This window comes from Andrographis paniculata, unplaced genomic scaffold (genome assembly GCF_009805555.1).
Source record: "Andrographis paniculata isolate CXL003 unplaced genomic scaffold, ASM980555v1 Contig35END, whole genome shotgun sequence".
Lineage (NCBI taxonomy): Eukaryota > Viridiplantae > Streptophyta > Magnoliopsida > Lamiales > Acanthaceae > Andrographis > Andrographis paniculata.
Genome location: NW_026137568.1, coordinates 5200517 through 5216496, shown reverse-complemented (window position 1 = coordinate 5216496; position 15980 = coordinate 5200517). Strand labels below are relative to the sequence as shown.

Genomic DNA, 15980 nt, shown 5'->3' with positions numbered 1-15980 from the left:
GAAAAATTAATTTTACATTCAAAATATCACATTAACACCTATTTATATTACATCATAACACTATTTCAATTCAAAATTTTTACTCAAATCTCAACTCAAAATCCAAACCTCCAAACAAACACACCCTTAGAAGATGGTAACTCTACAATTGAACACATTAGAAAGTTCACGGTACAATGTGGCGACCTAGGGACATATGACTGGAAAATGTTGCAATTTTTTTCCCTCTCATTTACTGGGACGCTTTTCTCCCAGTACACATCTTCGGTCCCAGGCACGGTTCATCATGGGCAGATCTGCAGAGACTCTTCCATGAAAGATTCTATGCATTACCTATGGAAACTTTAATTTCACACCTCGTGGCTATCTTGCAGGGATACAATGAGCCAGTGTCACAATTCTTAGAATGATTAAGGCAAGCCAATATTATATGCATTGTTCAAATCCCAGAGTAGTAAGTGGCAACTATACTGGTAGATAATATAAGGTATGTCCTTAGGGACCAGCAAGGTTTTGAGGAGTTCAAAAATTTTTTCACCTAAGTACCGTGGCAACAAGAGCCTAGAGATTTGTCAAAGGAAGAAGGATAGGAAGTTCGGGGTCACCTTATGTGCTGAGGATGGGTCTTCGGATGATGAGGCTTTTGATAAGATTGACATGATAGTGGCAGAGTTGTTGATGGGTAAAGCATATTCATGTCTGGCTCAGAGGCTGAAGAAGGACAAAAAATATAGGAAAAGTGAATTACACCATCGAAATTTCAAAAGATAAGCAATTTATTTGATCATCTACTAAGGGTAAGGCATATTCATGTCCCACATTAATGTATCATCTTTCTATTTTCGTATATTCCTCATTACATATATATTTTCTTTTTTAATAACTATGGACCCCACTTTTTTCTACAAATAATCCTACTTTATCATCACATCATTACTTATACATTAAAAAGTAAGGACAAAATAGTCTCTAAATTACTTTTAACTACCCACTATAATTAAGATAATATTTTCTTAAACTTTGTGCCAAAAATGTATGTATATCTTACACCTAGACGGGGGGAGTATAACTTAGTATTTTTGGGAAAAGAATAATTAAATTACTGTACATAACATGTGAAATATTAAAAACAAAATCAATTTTTTTGAAAAAAAATAGTAGATAGTAAGTTAACTATATTATTTGCCACAAGTCTGTTTGAAACAAATAGCAACTAAACAAAATATAGCGTTTAGTTGGTTCTTGTAATTTTTTTGTATTACTATTATTAAAAGAAAAAAAATAATGATGTGTGACCGCTTGTAGGATCAATCAAATAATTCACCTATTTTGTGTTCATAAATCAATGTAAGGGAATGTGTGATTAACTCTCCTATGTTTTATGTAGTAAATAAAAAAGAGAAATCTTTTTATCAAATAAAATAAAACAACATAAAAATAAAATTAATGAAGGAATAACCAAGGCACACCCATAGGAAATATTCTTTAACAACATTCCAATAAAGAAAAACTCAATTATAAACAATTACTACCTAAGGTGAGCAGTTGGATTTGATTGTCCAACCTCCAGAAATGGACTATTCAACTCGGTTGTCACGTATTCAAATGCGAATACAATTAAGAATATCTTATTATTAGGCCAAATTAAATTTTTGTACCAAAATATCAAACCAATCTAACAATCATAAATGCTATATCCAGGTTAGACAAATACTAATAATTGAAAAGAACTTTTATAAAGGTAATCAAGAATCTCCAAAATACAAGCACCAAAACATTATCATTCCTCACACCAGAAAGGTGTTTACTTCATAATCATATAGAAAACAATGCAAAAGATAAAGTCATAGTCTAGTAGTGAAGGGAAATCTTCTCCGTTGATTTTCTCATGTGCGATCTATGAATCCGTCAGTCTGATATTGTCCTATTTTATGCTCCTGGTTGTCCTCCCCTCCTGAAAAATGTGTAGCCTTCTTTTCTGCATTTTACTTTTGCCTTATTTTTGTAATAATTGGACTTTTGGGCCATTAATTAATTTACCAAGTCAGGAGGGTGAAGTTAGTCATGATAATAACTAACTAGGTGGTGCAAATCTAAATTTTCCTTCGTTTTTTCTTTCAATTATGCCAGATTTAATACTTGTTTTCTATATATCATAAATAAACAATATGCACATAAATTAGTTAGAATCCATTAAAAATATAATTGATAAGCTGGTTTTAGTTGTTATGATTACAGTAACTTTTCGGAAAATAGGGATTTTTGATTAATTAATATAATCTTGAATCTTGACATATGGTTAATGGTCATATATAGAATTTAATGAAATTGACATTGTTGTAAACTCTAAAATGCTATATTATAATTGATTTTATATTTTTTCACTTGTGAGTTTCTAGGTCGAACACAGATTTTAAGTCATAAATTTAAATCAAGAAATATTTATTGAGTCTTGCTAAATCGAAAAAGAGGTAAGGGTGGCTCGCTGAAAACAAACCAAAAGTAGTAAATTGTAGTAAAGTAAATAAAGCAGTAAAAGTGATTGGGCAATGGAGACAGGGGAGCAATGTATTACGAGCGGTGGGTGCCGTGAGTGCGTTGGTGAGCGAAGCAGCATGGATGGCATATGCGCAGTATACATATATGAAGTCGATGATTGATGAGCAATGAATGATAATGAAAATGTCTAAGTGAGCGATAATAATAATAATAGCAATAAGAATATAGAAAGATGTTTGTGTGTGACCCGTGCGTTCCGAAATGGCTAGATTCTTATGGATGAAATGAGCGAATGACGAAGGTAAAATAGCGAAACATATATTTATAGTTCGAAATGATAAAAGTAAGAAATAGGATCATACTTGCTTATTTAAATCAGAATCTTCACTTGCTCGTACTTGACCTTAAGAAATTTATAACAAGAGTTCAATGACACCCAAATTTAGAATATTATAAGCAAGAAAAGCTACTGTTAGTAGACATTTCTGAGACCCGATAGACAAACGCATATGTCCTATTAATCATTCTGAAAATCTGGTTCATTAGTGGCTTTACCCTTCTGACACCTCTCTTTAATCAAAACTAAATTCAGTACAATAATTAAGTAGGTCGATAAAGCTCCCGCGTACTTAACTACATTAAACTACCTAAAATCTGTTAATAAATATGATGCAGAATTAGACTTTGATAATCAATTCTTCTGAAGCACTTTCCACAGCGACTAAAATTCCAGATTTAAACAATCAAATACAAACTTGATTTGGGAATGAATTTAAAGAGGAAGAAATCTTGATATTGAATTAACTCTAGGAAAATTGTAAATATACATTATGAAAGCGATAACAAAACAATAATCAAAGCTGTAAATATGCCTAAAAGCAACTAAAACTGCACAGTCAGGGGAGGAGAGAATTCCACTCCCCCGACCTCTTCTCTAACTAAAAGAAATTCCTTACAGGATTTGGAGCTCTCAGAAAATCGAGAGAGTAAAAGTAAAAAGGTTATCACATAGTGTATATGTTATGTGATACAAATGAATTTGAACCTATTTATGGAGTTTCTAGAGCAGCAGTTGACGGTAGTTGAGCTGTTATAGAGTAGTAGTTGGGAGCGGTTTAAATGCTATTGCAACCGCTGGGTAGTTAGACAATTAGTTGGTTGATCTGTTAGAACGGACCTAACTCCCAGCTGCTCACCCATTTGCGGGACTACATTGGCAAGAAATAGATCTTCCTCACTCACCTTGCTAGACTTGGGTTGGCTGGAGAGTATCGGCACAGCTTAAGGGAGGCTATTGTCGTTGGCCGGAAATGGATGGTTGATCATTGGGAGATCCACACGTAATCATTTCCTACAACTTCTGGATCATCGCTCGTCAGCGGTGGACTTCCGATTGCTTGACTAGCTCGGACGCGAGCAACAAGAACATCACTCGCCATGACTGGCTGCACCCTTGCTTGTCTCATCACACTTAGGCATTTATGAGCTAGAACGTCGCTTAAAAAGACTAAAAACATAAATAATCTTCACAAGCAAGTTTTGGATCATATCAAGCAAAACATATCGATAAAGTATACTATAAATAAGATATTTTGATGGTTCTCACATTAAAATTCAAAAAATACATAGTTTTATCAAGCGATAAATATGCAATTATTTGGAGTTATCAAACCTCCTCACACTAAACCTTTGTTCATCCTAAAACAAACTCAATCACAAGAATAAAGAATTAACCTATTCATGGCAGTTAAATATTGCATAAGATCAGTGCCATGGTTGTGAATGAAGTGAATCTCAAATATAACCAGCTGATCCTTAAGCATTCAAAACTTGTCAATATGATTGAACACGAGTTGTGATCCCGGTATAATCGACTTTGTTCGCTCAGCGGGGATTTTATTTGATAAGGTAAACCTTCAGCCAAAAGGTCGGTTTTTTTTTTTTTTTTTTTGTATCGCTCATTATATATCGTGATGGGTCATAGAGTTTCAAACATTGTGTCTTCATGTGACCTTATTTACTTTTTCATCACAGCCATAGGCCTTTTTAGTCTTTTTAAAGATAAGTCTTTCCCGCTTTGCTTACATCGGTTCTCAAACCATATTTAAGGACTTCTTATTTTAATGTCAGCTCATATAAACAGAGTTGATAGACAACATTTCGTTTGCCCTATTGAGTATAGAATAATTGAAGGGGGCACTAACATTTTCAAATCATATCAGCGGGTACTTAGTTTAACTCCACATTCATACTATTGACTAAGTTAAATGAAAACATACTAAGTTCAGCACTCGCAAGTGATCTAATCTTACTCTCAAGCATATGGAAAGCCTAACTCAACGATGTATCAAAAGAACCTAAAGTAAGTACACATCCTTGCAATTATAATACGCATACAATATTGAAAATTTTAACTTGTTACCAAAATCTGTTGTGTCATTTATCATAATAAAATTTTTTACAAGCCTGCCATCTTTCACAAAATTGCTAATACTATGGAAAGGACTCTAGCTCAACATAGAACACTTAATCATCTAAGAGTCCACATCCCAATTTCCTGAATCCATCTAGGAGCCGCTGCAGTTTCTCATCTATCTTCTTCTGGTGGTTGACCAAATCTAAGTTCGACTCTATGAGGATAGTATTTTGGCTGGTTGACACTGCATTTGCTTGAAGTGTGTCAATTTGGCTATGCAGTAGGTTCTCCAGCTTCTTCTCCATGATATATGCCTTTGCCTCAATGTTGGTCATCCTAGCATCCAGTGCAGCGGTCCTATTACTCCCAGACGTGAAGTGGTCAACAAGTTGAAGCACATGCTTGTCAATCGCCCATTGTGTATAAATGATCTGGTTGTTCAGCACCTCATTGAGTTCTTCCCGTTGATTTTTGATAGATTCGAATGCCACTTGAGACGCATAAGTGCTAGCCTCAGCGGTTTCTGGTAAATGTCGCTCGGATTTGGAACTTATATCCACTTGCTCTACTTTATTCTCCACAGTGGGTTCCGGTACTAGTTCTAGGGAAGCTTCCTTCAAAATCATCAGTTGTCTTGCTGCCTTGTACTCTTTTTGTTCCCTCGCCGCTTTTATAGTTTGAAAGTATGCTCTTAATGGCAGTTGGATTTGGGTTAGCGGCTTCCACCATTTCAGCCATTTAACTAGTATCTTCATTGCTCTTTTCTTCTTTTGCTCGCACTGCTGCTTGTTCTCCAATCTTTGTACTTCAGCGAGCAACCGAGCCTATTGTTCTCTTTATACCCTTTCCTCTTCATCCTCCTTATCCTCTAATATTGTTGGGTCAGATTTTGTTGAGGGATGAGTCAGAGTCTTCGTTGCTGTCGCTTCCTTAGGAGACTGGGGGCTATGTTGGATAGGCTATTCTTCACTTGCCCCTTGAGTTGTACTTGTTGCAGCGCTTGGCGAAACTTGAAAAATGGACAAAGTTATTATTACTGCCTCGACCCTCTTGGTTTCATCGGTAGTTTCATCGGTTGTGGCAACAGGAACCTCAAAGGCAATTTCCTTGTATGATTCAATTGTTATGTCGATGTTGCTGATGGTTTCTCCATGAAATACAGTCACCCGTTTCTCCTCTAGTCCAGCAGCAGTTGACTTACCCATCCCCTTCTAGTTAAAGGGAATGGGTTCATTGTCAGTTGGGCTCAATAGCCTCATTGGCGTGGTAATCCTGGGCAAGCCAGCCAGGATGATCACCAGCGAAGACCTCGAGGTTGGGCAGCTGTCTCATTAATAGTGATCCCCTTCCTTAGACGGGAAAGAGGGGTCTTATCTTCTTTCTCTCGCTCGACCTCTTTGCCTTTGCCTTTACCTTTTTCTTTCCTTGTCAGCTTATGAGGGCGGCTGTTCTTCTTCTTCTTAACCTCCATTTTAACCCTCAGCTTCTTCGCAGCTGGCTCCGGAGTGAGATCTTCTATTAGCTTAGATCTTTTCTCTCTCTTTTCTCAAGCGGCAGCCTTTTCTTTTCCCGTTTCTCCCTTATCGCTCATGGCCTCCTTCCCGCTGGCCTTTTTTTTTTTCTGCTCAGCTTGCCAAGCTAGGCTCCCAGTAGTTTCCTCTTGTTAGTCCTCCAAAGCTTCATCGGAGATTTTTGCTTCAGAATTTGGGCTAGCAGTTTCCTCTTTTTCTTCAACCTCTGCTTCATCAAGCATCAGCTCCTCCCCTACTACTTTCAGTTTCTTCTTCGAGGGCTGTGGAGGAGCGGTCGTTTTGTTCTTCCTCTTCTTTATCTTCAGGATTGGGTTGAACCCCTTGTCCTCCGGCCATTGAGGATGGAACACAACTAGCTGTTGTGGTTTCATGGTAAACACAGGAGTTGGAGTAGGTAGATCAACACTTGCTTGGTGGCAGAGCTCAGTAATTAGGGTCCCATGACCCAGCGCTCTTTCAAAGGTAGTTTTTGCTCACACATCCAAGCAGATGATGCCACCGAGATTGACATCAGCCTTCTTCTCCAGAGTTAAGCGCAGCACTATCAGTAGCTTGGGCTTTAGGTCGGTTGTGTGAGATGTTATTGTTATTTTGCTGAGTGACCGTTTGACCCATTCTCGTTTGTCTTCGTCAACCCGTGCCACCTTCGAATTTCTCTTTTCGTACACAGGCATCTGGCAAAGGTAGTGCACAGCGACTGCCGCTCCAGCAAGTTAAATTTCTCAGCTGCCTCCAACCTATCCTTCATCTCTGCTATTGGATAGTGGAATGGCCAGCTGATAACTTGGTTAATCTTTTTCGAGGAAGCATCCACCAACTTCCCTTGAACATACACATTCTTCGTGTTATCCGCTTGCTCCAGGTTTGCATATACAATTCTCTTACTAGCGAGATATCTGACAAGCATTTGTCACACTCTGCAAAATTTAAAATAAAATAAACCTACTACTGCAATAAAAATAACGTAGTATAGATGAAGTAGGGTAGTCTCCTCAGGGAATTAAAAAGTTTTTATTTTCGATTGTTTAATTTATGAATATAATAAAAATGGGGATTTTGGAAGTAGGAAATAAAAATAAAATAACAAACTAAAAACTTTACGACTAAAAGATAAATTCAATAAAAATAAGTTTCCAGTCTATGAATGAAATTGACAACTTGGATAGTGGATTTGGTCATAAATATTTAATTATATTGGTTTCTAAATAAATTAGTTATAGTTACCGACACGCGCCTAATAACCAAGTCTTTCTTAATTTCTTGACAGTCTAGGTACGTCCGTCAACTACTTCCCTAGTTAGACTAGAACCCTAGTGACACCACAAAGAATTTACTAGCCTAACTCCCTTGCGAACTAGAAGAGCCTAATTCAATTTAACAAATAACTATACAAAATTGTTTAAAATTGATTCCATGATTTCCTAATGGTGTCTGTCACTAGTTGCTACTTAAACCAAATTAAAATGCAATTATGGATGCCTAATTTAGTTTAGCAATTAATACTTAATCCAATTGAAATATCTGGCTACAATACCCAACCAAATAAAAGATTATAACTCCAAGAAATCAGAAACCATAGAAATACTTAGAAACCAAAGAAATATCATAAATCAAAACAAGTCTAATCTCCCAAATCCATACAAAGTTATTTTCCACTTCTAGACTAGAAAAATAAACTACTTGCTAATCATAGGAGGAAGAAAAAAGGAAAAGGAAGCAAAGAGAAACATCGTCTGAGAATGATCTTGGTAGGGGTAGAACTTGAAATCTTCTTGGCAGAATCTTTCTCCTTCTTGCCCTTGCACGGTTTCTCTCTAGGACTCTTCTGCACGGTGTTCTCCTCGGCAAGTGGCCAAAGTGGCGCCTCCTCTTTCTTTCTTTCTTTTATATTTGCCTTAATTTTGTAACAATTGGGCCTTGGACCTTTTTGTTCTCTTTTCCCACTAATTATATCAATTTTATTATTTTTCTCCTGCAAATTCTAAATAAATAATATATGCCCAAATCAGGTATAATCTAATTAAAATCAACCAAATATCGCAAATAATATAAATATTTAACGCATGCGATTTATGGCTATCAACACCCACTGGCTCACCGGGATTGTTTATCAGTCAGGACAATCCTCTATCCTTGATCCAGTCTTTCAATCCTCCTTAGATTGTCACTGGTGCGAAACCTTGCTCGTAGACGATGCCCATTGCCTTCACTTTTTCATAATTGTCTGTTGTTGTCTGGTTGGTGAAATAAAGTGAATCATACTCAGGATTTTCCATAATAGTGGCGACAGCTACAATGGCATCTTTCTTCGAGATTTTTTCCAAACAGAAAGCCTTCATCCTTCCTTCTACGAGCTCAACCTTTCAAAATTCTTGCTTCATCTATCCCTCCCAAAATTCCTTCAGTTTTGTGTAGCTCAATCACCAGGTATCCACAGGATACCTCTGAGTGGATTTTTCTATGTAGTCAAATTGTAGGTAGTCCTCTGAAAAAATTGAGATGTAATCGCGGAATTCAATAGCTTTTAGCCTTCTCAGCTCAGTCTAGTTCTTAGTAAGTTCCAACAGCCTTCTCTCTGTGGTTGAGTCCGCCGCCCTCGAAAACCCCTAGGGAGTGTTTTTCGCCGTTGATCAGAACCCCAGCTCGCCGGAGAAGATGATCGAGGATTTTGTTGAAAAGTCAACGCCGGAGTTCTAAACTATTCCGACGTCTGATTGCTCTACTTCCATCAGTATTGTGTTCCTTGCCTTCCAAAACCCTATGATGGTGATCTCTATCGTCGGAAACCCATCCTAGGTCGCCGGAGGCATGGTAACCCCCATTTAGGGTTTTCTTAAGCGTCGCCGGCGTCTCGTCTCTCCCAGTTCTGATGTCCGATTGGAGTTCTGTCACCACCATGGTTCTCACAACGCCTCAGAACCCCCATGCTGACCCCCTTGTTGTCGGAAACCGACCCCTCGCCGGAGCAGCAGTGTCGCCGGAGTTGCTTCATCATGGCCGTCGTCGTTCTTGCAGCTCCGGTGATCGATCCTCTGGTTTCTCTCTACCAGTAGATTCACCGTACCATGGAACCTCCATCCTACGGCCATCACCGCCGGAGGTGATCCCAGCTACGGGGATGAGCTGTGGCCGGCGCTTTGATCGGAATACTAATCTCCGGCCAGGCTCAACTTCTCCCTGCCGAGATAAGAATGTTACTGACCTTGTAGCACCAGACAACCCCCAAGAGAGGATCACAGAGCTTGAAAGGTCTCCAGGGCCTGTCGCCGGCGTCTTTCCCAGGCCAACGCCGTCGCCTCCAGTTCCGATGTCACCGGAATCTCACCAATCTAATGCCTCCATTGGATTCGTAGGATCTGAAAACCATTGGCTGGAGCTGCCCAACCATCCTGATCGTTGTCCGAAGACCTCCGGTGATCCCCCCGAGCTCCACGGCCCCTCCACTGCCGGATTCCGCCTCTTCGCTGCCGTCCGCTGTCCCCCTCCGGCGGCAACTGCCGTTGTGGCCCCGACGGAACTTTAACCCGGGGCCCAACCCCCCCGTACCGGTGTTTGGGTGGGAGGTCGTTTGCCGATGTTGTTTCGGGAGCCCCGTCGGGATTACGATCGGCTGTCGATGGTCCGTTTTCATTCATGGAAGGGCCTCGACCAGCTCCTGTTGGTGCATGGTCTAGCTCCAAGGATGGGGTTTCATGTCTCCGGTTTACTATGGTGGAGACGTCGAGGTACCTGATGGCTAATCCCTCTTGGAAGCATGTTTTAGTCGGGAGGTTCCCGTTAGGCTATTCATCGTGGCATGATATAGTGGCCGCATTTACTAGCTTTCGTTTAGTGGGGCAGTATGAGCTTTATCGTCTATGCCATAGACATATTATCATTCGTTTGTCGGATAGCCGTGATTATGTTACGATGTTGACCCGTGGCCTTTGGATGGTGCAGGGGGCACCACTGTGCGTCTTCAAATGGACGCCAGGTTTTAAGGCCATGGAGGATCCTTCTATTTTCCCGGTGTGGGTGATTTTCCCACAGTTACCACTACATATGTATCACTGGGACATGATGTTTGTGGTTGCTTCGGGGCTCGGTACGCCTCTGATAGTTTATGCTCCGACGGCTAGAAAAGAGAGGTGTTCTCATGCACGTGTCTGCATTGAGATTGATGTATCACAGCCGTTGTGACATATTCTTGATTGATTTAGGGGATGCCAGAGTAGAGCAGAGAGTGATATACGAGAGGCTCCATCGATACTGCACTTCTTGTCACACTTTGGGACACACTGTTGTCGATTGCCGTCGGTCGGGACCTTCTCAGGTAGCGATGGAGGCTAGGGAGGTCCCCGACCGGCGGTTGTGCCTCCTATTCAAGAGCGGCTTGTGCCTCCTGTTGAGGAGCGAGATGCTACAGATGCTAAGATGACAGGCCGTAGGAGGCGCAGACGTAGACAGGGCCAGCCTGGCGTTGACAGAGGTGACAGATTTCTCGCATTTGGCATCCGAGTTACTATTCCGGGTGCTAGAGCATCAGATGAGGTTGGGAGGGTTCTTTCGTCGGGCATTCGGGTTACTGCTCCGAGTACTGGATTAGATTCAGCGGACTCTGCTGAGGGTGCTGATGCACCTGCTATCCGGGTCCCTGTTCCGGGTACTAGTACCTCAGATGTTGAGAGGGCCCTTGCGTCGGGCATTCGGATTACTGCGCCGAGTGTTAGGTTGGATTCGGAGGGTCCTGCGGAGGTTGCGGTTGTCTCGGAGGACAGATATTCAGATACTTTTGAGAGGCCCCTATTGTCTGGCATCCCGAGTACTCCCCCGGGTGCTTATGTTGTTGCTCCCCCCGCTCCTGTTGCTATCCTGGATCAGCCGGGTGGCGCAACTCCCTGTTGGTGGAGGAGGAGAAGGTTCGGGCTTCGAGCTCCCTGCGCATAGCGAGCCCTGTGGCACAGGAGGAGCTGCCCTCTCGTCAGGATAAAGGGAAGGCAGTGATGGTTGAGGATACCCCGGAGACCTCGCGCAGCCTTGACTCTAGCCGGGATGGGTGTTCTTCATCTTTTGATGCGGAGTCAGACGATTCGCCGCTTCTCAAGGATGGTACCCTGCCATCCTTGTTTGATATTTTGGCTTTTTCCCCCGTGGAGATGGGAGCTTTTTTTTGGGTGTTCGGGAGAGTATCAGACCTAATTCAGAGGTGGAGGATCTTCGACACTCCTACCGGGTTGCATCAGAGCCGCTCCCTGTGGTGGCCCCTATAGTGATGGATCCGCTGGAGGAGACGGAGCCTGTGGGGCCGGGCCGTTCCCCGGAGACTGAGACTCCCTCGAGAGTCCGAGCGCGGAGCAAGCCGCCGCCCCCGGAGGTGAGCTGCCGCATCACTCGTAGTATTGCCCGCCTTCAGACGCGTTCTTCCATCGCCCCACGTTCCTAGATGACTGATTTTTCGTTCTTAGTATGGAACGTTCGGGGTGCTGGGAACCCCCGAGCCCATCGGGAGATTCATTACTTATGTCGGGAGCATTGGGTGCGTATTCTGATACTATTGGAGCCTATGGTCATCGCAGCACTGGAGTATTTCTGTCGGCATTTGGGATTCGCTCAGATGATTGGGAATGAGGCAACCACGATTTGGTTGTTTGTCGATAGTTCTTTCCAGATTCAGCTGCTTGCGAGTGCCGATCAGTGGATTAATGTGCAGATATCGTCACCGCAGATTCGTCGCCCCTTTTTGCTGACGGGGGTCTATGGGAGATGTAGTGTCGTCGGATGTCGGGAGATATGGAGATTCTTGGAGGAGACTGCGGCCCCAGCAGTTGGGGCCCCTTGGATAGTCGGTGGCGACTTCAACGCCATTGCGGATATATTTGAGAGGGAAGGGCCGGGACGGCCGCGGCTGCGATCGATTCAGGATTTCTCGGGTGCTCTTTTTGACGCTGGATTGATAGATGCCGGTTATGAGGATCCTCAGTATACTTGGACGAACCGGCGAGTGTGGAAGCGCTTGGATCGGATACTTTATAGCCGTTCGTGGGAGGAGTTTGCGGAGTCCACGCGGGTTCAGCACCTCCCGCGGATGTGCTCGGATCATGCGCCCCTTCTAGTTCGGGTCTCACATGAGCGCCATCGGGTTTCATCAGCTTTTTGATTTCATAGCATGTGGATTCGTCACCATTCCTTCATGGATAGAGTACGGGAGAGTTGGGAGGTTCCGACGGGAGTGTCGGGGCTTCTCTACCTACGCTTGAAGCTAGGATGGCTCAAGCAGGCATTGAGATGGTGGAATCAACATGTCTTCGGGGATGTATTTCATATTCTGGCGGAGGCCGAGAGGGAGGCTGCGGAGTGCGAGGCGGAGTATGACAGGGACCCTTCGATGGCTACTTTGTTACGCCGATAGCGTAATGCGGCAGCCTTGACACACGCCATTGCGCTGGAGGAGGCTTTTTGGCGGCAGAAGGCCGCGTGCAGATGGGTTGTCGATGGGGAGAGGAACTCCCGGATGTTTCACTCGATGGTCTGGGAGCGCCGTCAACGAGCTTCTATCTTTTACATGAGGGATAGCGACCGTGAGCTTACGGAGCACTCGAACATCAAGGCATCGGAAATTTCTTATTTTGCCTTGATGTTCGGGGAGGTGGATGATGCGGATACCTCAGGTATGGATGATTTGGCGGATCTGCCGTCGCAGGTTCCCCCGGAGGAGAACCGGCGGCTATTGGCGCCGCCGACATTGACGGAGGTTCGGGCGGCGGTATTTTCGATAGATCCAGATAGTGTGGTAGGTCTGGATGGCTTCTCGGCGGCTTTTTATAGGGCGTGTTGGGAGATTGTTGGTCCGGATGTGTTAGCAGCTGTTTTGGAGTTTTTTTCGGGGGTCCCGCTTCCGAAGTTTTATATGGCCACTACTATTGTCCTTATCCCAAAGAGGGATGCTCCGGAGTTGTGGGAAGATTATAGGCCCATTAGTCTATGCAACGTGAACAACAAGATCATTACGAAGTTGCTCACGGTGCGATTAGGGACCTTACTACCGCTCCTCCTTTCACCGCATCAGAGTGGGTTTGTGAAGGGGCGTGCGATTGCGGATAACATATTGATGGCATCCGAGATGGTTCATGACTTGAACCTTAGAGGCACGTCGCATAACGTGCTTATGAAATTGGACCTCAATAAGGCATATGATAGGGTATCTTGGCGGTTTCTAAGACATGCCTTGTCGAGGTTTGGTTTCGCGAAGGACTTTATTACATTGGTGATGCATTGTGTAGAGCACGCTTAGTACTCCGTCTTGATTAACGGAGACCTTGGGGGATTTTTTAAATCCTCCAGGGGGGTCCGGCAGGGAGATCCGTTGTCGCCTACTCTGTTTGTGCTTGCGGCGGATCTATTATCGAGGGGTTTGGAGCATCTTTACCAGGGACATCCGGAGCTTTACTTCCGATGTAGGGGCGGGTTTCGGTTGTCTCACTTAGCATATGCCGATGATGTGCTGATCTTTGCGAGTGCTTGTGGGGAGCACATGAGCTCTTTGATGACCTTTTTGGCTGATTACACGAGGATCACCGGCCAAAAGGTCAACTGTCAGAAGAGCTCGATTGTTTTCAGTCGACGATGCCTGCGGGAGGTTCGGGAGCAGCTCCAGTCCATCACGGGCTTCCGAGAGGCTGACCTCCCGCTTACTTACCTCGGTGCGCCCCTCTATGTGGGGAATCAGAGGAACCTTTTATATGAGGAGCTTTTGGGGAAGCTTCGGAGATACTTGAGCCGTTGGGATCGGGCTGTCTTATCACATGGCGGTCGATTACAGCTTATCCGGAGCACACTTTTGTCCCTACCACTATACTTACTTCAGGTCTTGCATCCTCCACGGTTGATCATTCATGAGGTTGAACAGATCTGTGCGCGCTTCTTTTGGGGCTCGTATCATGGTCATCGACAGCGTCATTGGATCTCGTGGGCGGATGCGGCACGCCCACAGGATGAGGGTGGTCTGGGAGTTCGGAGTTTATCGGATATGGTTCATGCATTCACTATGAAGCTTTCGTCGAAGCTTCGTGAGGGTTCCTCCTTGTGGACGTGGGCGATACGGTACAAGTATTTTTGCGATTCCTTCCCTGGTAGTGCCCCTTGTCAGATATACGACAGCCCGGTGTGGAAACGCCTGTCCCGCGTAGGGAGGAGGTCCAGTCGCAAATTTACTGGACTCTAGGTCAAGGGGAGTGCTTTTTTGGGGGGGATAGATGGTTCGGGGAGTAGCCCCTTCTGACCCTCCGAGAGGACAGCCGACCGCAGCCGCCGATACTAGTTCGGGATATGTGGACGGAGGGATCATGGGATGTCGGGCGGTTACGTGCCTATCTCCTGGAGTCTCTTGTTCAACGTGTTATGGAGGTTCCTATCGATCGACAGTCTGAGGATTGGATGAGTTGGATGGCTGCGCCGTCTGGCACATTTACGACATCTTCGGCTTGGGAGCGCTGCCGTGACACGGGGATACGGAGTTGGCTTTCAGGGCTTCTATGGTCGCGCATTCTCACCCCGACGATGTCTGTCTTCCTATGGAGGCTATTCCGTCGACGGATACCGACATATGAGATCCTTCAGCATTATGGTATCTCGATAGTTTCACGATGTCATTGTTGTCGGACGGAGATGGAGACTATCCCGTATCTCTTTTTTGGTTCAGAGGTTGCCCGACGAGTGTGGGAGCATTTTGCGGCGCTATTCTGACTATCTTTGCCGGAGACACATACACTGCATCTGCTTGTGTCTTTGTGGCGGCTCTCCTCGGCGCACCCTCAGAGTATCAGGGCGTATGTTCCGTTGTTGATATTTTGGTTCCTTTGGACCGCTCGGAATGACTCAAAGCACAAAGGGCTTCGGGCATCCTCCGAGAGGATCATCTGGAGGATTCATACACATTTGCATACTCTTTGGCGAGCTAGGATCCTCTTACGTCGACATTGGGTGGGTGACTTTCATATAGCCGAGGTGCTTGGATTTTGATATCCCCCTCCGACTCCTCGACCTCCGATTATGGTGCGATGGGAGGCACCCTCTCCGGGATGGTTCAAGCTTAACACCGAAGGTGCTTCGCTTGGCAATTCTGGCGCAGAGGGCACGGCTGGTATTATCTGCGATTCAGCTGGGGCGGTGTTTATTGCTTTCCAGACTCCGATTCTGCGAGCGATGAACACTTTGGCGGAGCTGACAGCGATCCAGACTGGCGTAGGGATTGCGATTGATCGAGGATTGATGCCGTTGTGGATCGAGACAGACTCGACGGCATGCATATCTCTGATCTCCTCCAAGACGAGCCATTGGACTCTCCAGCGATGCCTTATGTGTATTCGGTTACGACTTAGGGATTCGACTTGGAGGATATCTCATATATATCGTGAGGGGAACCGTGTAGCAGATGCCTTAGCGACTTTGGCGGTTTCCCTCCCGATGGAGCCGACGCTTCTCCCCTCAGATATTCCTTCGCGCTTCGAGGCCTCCTTCGAGCGGACGCCGATGGTCTTCCATCCTTCTGTTTCAGG

The 15980-nt window shown here is 44.3% G+C and overlaps 1 protein-coding gene across 1 annotated transcript; it reads left to right on the top strand.

The window, feature by feature from the left end:
* Positions 1 to 11869: 11869 nt before the first annotated feature.
* On the top strand, positions 11870 to 12583 carry LOC127249172 (uncharacterized). The gene has a single exon (XM_051271867.1). The coding sequence runs from the start codon at positions 11870 to 11872 to the stop codon at positions 12581 to 12583; it is 714 nt and encodes a 237-aa protein (XP_051127824.1).
* Positions 12584 to 15980: the final 3397 nt, after the last annotated feature.